A 4,992-nucleotide genomic window follows, 5' to 3' on the forward strand; every position below is an offset into this window, starting at 1 on the left:
GCGTCCGTGCCGCGCTGATCGGGCATCTGAGTTTGCGAAAGGGCTCGGTGGCTTCTCAGAAGGCTTGTGAAGCATCGTCATACAAACTAGATCGAGGTGAGTGGCTTGATGACTGGGCGGACATGCATATGGCCTTGCGTTGCATCCTGTGTTGCAGTCCGCACACGCAGTGAGAGTGTCAGGGTGCGCTGTGCTTGGGCAGCTGATCGCGACCGCATCCCTCCCTTCGCCAGCTGTCTTATTTCAGCATGCATGCCTTGCTTGCATCCTGCCGCAGCGGCAGGCCACAATTGCAGCGCACCGTTAGCTTCACGCAGTCCATATTCAGGCAGCCCTGCGGCAGCTGCTGTCGGCCGTCGACAGGGGCCGCCGCGCCGCTGCCGGCGTGGCGCTGGACAGGCTCCACCAGGCCTGCTGCGTCGCTGCAGGCAGCAGCCCCGCCGCGGCGGTTGAGGTGCCCGGCGAGCGCTCCTTGGACCGACTGCTGCAGCAACTGTGCCGGGCGGGCGGCAGCGCACTGGCCAGCAAAGAAGACTTCTCATCATCCTTGGACCCCAGCAACGCGCTGCTGATAATGCTGACCGTGCCCGCGGTGGCGGACGCGGTTTTGACTGAGGGTCGCGTGGCCGCGCTGATCGACGCACTCGAGACGCTCGGCGGCGGCGAGGAGGGCGGCGGCGAGGAGGGCGGCGGCGGCTGCGGCGGCTGCGGCGACGTTTGGGCGATGCGGGTGTGGCTGCTGAGCGGGAATCTGACAGCCGCTGCGTTCACCTTGATGAAGGATAAGCAACCCAACCGGCCTGGTGGCGGCGGCGATGGCGCCGGCGCCGGCGGCGGCGCCGCCATCACCCGCGCGCAGCTCGCCCTGGCTGGAGCCATCGCCCGGCCGGCCGCCGTGCGCGCGCTGCTGCGGGCGGCGCACGCGCAGCTGTCGGCGGAGCTGTTTGAAGGGGACCCTCTCTTCATGCTTGAGAAGGTGTTCCAGGCCGCAGACCTGCTGCAAGGACGCGCCATGCAAGCTCCCCTCGCCATGCCTTATGAGCCGTCGTCCTCCGTCGCCGACCCGTACGTCGCAGCGCGCGCGACGTGGCAGGGCGCGGACGTGGATTGGCTCTGCGAGGCGCTGCCGCCGCTGCTGGAGCTGCGGCTGGGGGAGCCCAGGCAGCGGCTGGAGACAGTGCCCCGCAGGAGTGCGGTCCAGCAGTACGTCGCGCTGTACGTCGCCTCACGCATGTGCATAGTAGTCAGACCCCTGATGAGAGCCCTCGCGTCGCACATGGCTGCCATGGACGCGGTAGCGGCGTGCATTCGCCGGAACGGCGACGCTAGCCTGGCCAGCTCGTCTCTAGTCACCCTAGCCAACACGCTCAATGCCTGGCCCTGGGGCCACCAGGGCGCCTGCACGGCGCTCGCGGCTTGCTGCAAAGCGGACACTCTTGGGGAGCTGCTGTGCACAATCGCCCGCCACGGGGGCGGCAGCGGCGGCGGCGTGGCCAGCAGAGGAGGGGCGGCCGGCAATGCGGCAAACCTGCGGCAATTTGATTGTTCCGGGGTCGGCGGTCTTGCAGCGCAGGTGCTGGCAATGATCGCGGCCCACGAGGCGCTGTTGGCGCGGTCGTCCAGCATCGCCGCCATGCCAGCAGCCGCGGCTGCCGTGGTGGCGAGCTTGCGCACACGGCGTGAACGAGGCAGCGGAGGAACTAATGATGAAGATTGGCGACGAATCAATCAAGTTTGCGTGACAGTGTTCAGCATCATCGCTGGCAGCGGCGCCGACGGCGACACGTGGGCGGCCATGGTGTCACACCTGGAGTGCAGCAGCTGCTGCGGCGCGCCGCCGTGGAGGCAGGGCCTCAAAAAAGCCAACATTCGGCGTCTGCAGCAGCAGCACTTTACGCCGTTGTACACGCAGCGCGCGCACCACGTCAGCAGCAGCAGCAGCAGCAGCAGCAGCAGCAGCAGCAGCAGCAGCAGCAGCAGCAGCCTGCAGAAGGAGGCAGCAGCAGTGGGCTTCAGGAAGCTGAGCTGGAGCAGGTGGCCATCACCGCCTTGCTGGACGCTGGCATTGACGCGATCCCGCCCCTGCTCTTGCTGGCGGCGCTGCGCCCCGGCTGGCGGCCGCAGGTGATCCGGGCGCCAGGCATACTGGAGCTGCTGTCGGCTGCGGTGGCCGCCCCACACCAGGGCGACCCCAGCGACAAGGCCCTCCGCACCCTCTGCCTACTGGCCGCGGGCGTGGCGCCGGCGGATCGCCTGCCTGGCTTTGCGCGCGCCGTGCTAGAGCGGTGCAATCAGCGGCGAGCCGACGTGTGGGGCGGACTTCCCAAGCTTGAAGGCGATAACAACAGGGCCGTGGAGGATGTGTTGGGGTGCCTTGCGGGCTGCTGCCAGGCGGACGGGCGCCTGGGGGAGCGCGCTGCCCTGGCTCTTGCCCAGCTGAGGGCCGGCGAGCTTTGCTTGGTGCCGCCGCCGCCGGTGCAGCAGCAGCAGCAGCAGCAGCAGCAGCAGCAGCAGCAGCAGCAGCAGCAGCAGCAGCAGCAGCAGCAGCAGCAGCAGCAGCAGCAGCAGCAGCAGCAGCAGCAGCAGCAGCCGTCGCCAGGCACGCAGCGGCACTCAGGCACGCAGCAGGGGCCAAGCACAAGAGCTGCAGGGGGCGCAAGGAAGGAGCACCCGCGCAGCGCGTGCGCCGTATGCGGCAGGACGGCGCGCGAGGGCGCCCAGCTGCGGCGCTGCGCAGGCTGCGGGCGCGCCATGGGGACGCGCTACTGCAGCCAGGAGTGCTGCAGGACGGACTGGGTGGTGAGGGCCACCGCGCGGTGTACGAGGCGGCGCGTCACAGCCAGGAGCTGTGAGCCTCAACGAGCACGATGCCAATGAAGGGTCTGGTTCGGAGCTCTATTTCTCATGTAAAATCTCCCGTTACAATAGTTTTGCAACGGGAGGGGGCTGACTGGTGCTGACATGCCACCTTTATCGCACTGTATCACTGTCAAAGCAACCAAATAGGATCTCCTGGCGCTGTTGCCTTTATCGCCCAGCTCATCATTCCTGGCTGGAAAGCGACGGTGATTTCAAGCAAAGCTGCGCCAAGCGTAGCTTCCCCGCTGTGCGTAGTGTGCACATCCCAATTGGCGTGGTTCCGCAGCGACCGCCAGGAGACCTTTCACGTGGCCTAGGCAGAGGAGTCTTCTTTGTTTCAGTCTCTGCCCCTTTTGTGCCAGCTGCGTCCCGCGCAGCTGAGCAGCGTCACTTGGTGTTTTGCTCGCAGCACTGTCGTGCTGCGAGGAGGATTCTGAACATGCTCACTTGAAGTGCAGTCTGTGTGAACGTCGACTTGCCGGTTGTGCTGCTGCCCCAGCACTGCCGCTGCCGCTCCCCTTGAAATCACGAGGCGCGTGGTCTTGACGGGCGCGTTGACCAGCGCCGTTGGCCTGAACCAAATTTGTTTACAGTCGGCGAGCCCTGCTTTCAACCGCGTAAACGCGGAGGACCCGACAAGTGGTGTAATGAGCAGCGGCCAAACAAGCAGCGCACAGGCGACACCGCAATGTCACGAGCAACGCGCGCGCGGTGACGCAATCACGCCGCGGAGCAATCACAAGACCCCACATCGTCCACATCCGCGCGCAAAACAAGGAAAGTTTATGCCAACAATTGTATTGGACGGTGCGAGCGCTCCCTCGACAAGCATCCAAGCGGGCGCACCACAGCAGCCAATCAGCCGGACGGCGGCCGCGCAGCCGGCTTGACGGGGCTGCCGGAGCTGCCGCCGCCGCCGCCGCCCACCGCCCCTCTCTGCGCCATCCGCAGCAGCGCCTGCGTCGCGTCCGGCGTCGCCAGCGGCACCGCGCGCCCCTCGCTGCGGGCCGCCAAGACGGCCTGCAGCGCCCCCGACGCGGCCTGGGGGCAGACGCTGACCCCCAGCTTGACGCCGGCCAGCACCGCATCCAGCAGCGCAGGAGGCATCGCGCTGCTGGGCGCCCACCCCCTCAGCGCGCCCTCCACCGCCCCGCGCGCCGCGGCCAGGCTGGCTGCGGCTGCCGCTGCTGCCGCCGCCCCGGCCGGGCTGGGGGGCTGAGGCGCTGGGCCCGCGGGCGGCGCGCGCGGCAGGCTGCTGGAAATCGCGCCACCGGCGGCCGGGGGGTGGCGGGCCGAGGGCCCGGGGCTGCCGTGGCCGGCCCCCGGGCGCTGCTGCTGCTGCTGCTGCTGCTGCTGCTGCTGCAGGGCCTCCAGCATCTGCTTCACTTGCGGGGGTACGCCGCCGCCCCGCGCCTGCGCTGCTGCCGCCGCAGCCGCCGCCGCGGCGGCCGCGGCCGCGGCCGCCGCTGCGCTTGCCGCCGCACCGCTGGGAGGTGCTGGCTGCTGCTGCTGCTGCGCCTGTGGCCCCGGGGAGCGGTGCTTCGACAGCGCCATCGAGGGCCCGTGCTGCTGAGGGGGTGGATGCCCCGCTGCGCCGCCGCTGTGCTGCTGCCTGGATCCCTCCCCCGCGACTGCCTGCTGCTGCTTCTGCGCGGCCAAGTGCTGGGCCATTAGCGACTGCTGCTGTTGCTGCTGTTGTTGCGCCTGGGCCTGAGCTTGCTGTGCCTGCTGCTGTTGCTGCTGCTGCTGCTGCTGTTGCTGCTGCTGCTGCGCCGCCTGCGCCGCTGCCTGTGCCGCTGCTGCGGCCGCTGCCGCCGCCTGTGCCGCCGCTGCCGCCTGCTGCGCGGCCAGCTGGCGCGCGCGCTGCGCCGCCTCCCGCGCGCGCTGCTCGGCCTCGAGCTGCTCCCTGTGCGGGCGGTACAGCCCGCAGTACAGGCCCTTGCAGACAGACGAGCCGCGGTATAGCGGGAGGCACGGCAGCGTGGAGGGCACCTCCGGCCCCAGCACCTGCGCCACCGCGGACCAGGCCTCCTGCAGGCCCAGCATCCAGTGGTAGAACGCGCCCGTGAAGTGCTGCCGCACCTGGGCCTGTTGTGGGAGATGGGGGAGGAGTGTGTGTGTGTGTGTGTGTGT

General features: G+C 69.0%; 2 protein-coding genes across 2 annotated transcripts in view; one reads left to right on the forward strand and one right to left on the reverse strand.

Annotated features, from left to right (window-relative positions):
• Positions 1-574: 574 nt before the first annotated feature.
• On the forward strand, positions 575-3,176 carry MNEG_10906 (hypothetical protein; the record flags this gene model as incomplete). Its single annotated transcript, XM_014040621.1, has 3 exons — positions 575-1,190; positions 1,913-2,591; positions 3,146-3,176. The coding sequence occupies 3 exons, from the start codon at positions 575-577 to the stop codon at positions 3,174-3,176; spliced, it is 1,326 nt and encodes a 441-aa protein (XP_013896075.1).
• A 541-nt stretch (positions 3,177-3,717) lies between these two features.
• The window catches only part of MNEG_10907 (hypothetical protein), a gene marked incomplete at both ends in the record, with an annotated part of 3,247 nt that continues 1,972 nt past the window's right edge, over positions 3,718-4,992 (reverse strand). The window contains one exon of the mRNA XM_014040622.1: positions 3,718-4,947. Coding sequence (XP_013896076.1) covers positions 3,718-4,947 — 1,230 coding nt within the window. The remainder of the gene's footprint in view (positions 4,948-4,992) is intronic.

Source organism: Monoraphidium neglectum (assembly GCF_000611645.1).
Source record: "Monoraphidium neglectum strain SAG 48.87 unplaced genomic scaffold scaffold02509, whole genome shotgun sequence".
Classification (NCBI taxonomy): domain Eukaryota; kingdom Viridiplantae; phylum Chlorophyta; class Chlorophyceae; order Sphaeropleales; family Selenastraceae; genus Monoraphidium; species Monoraphidium neglectum.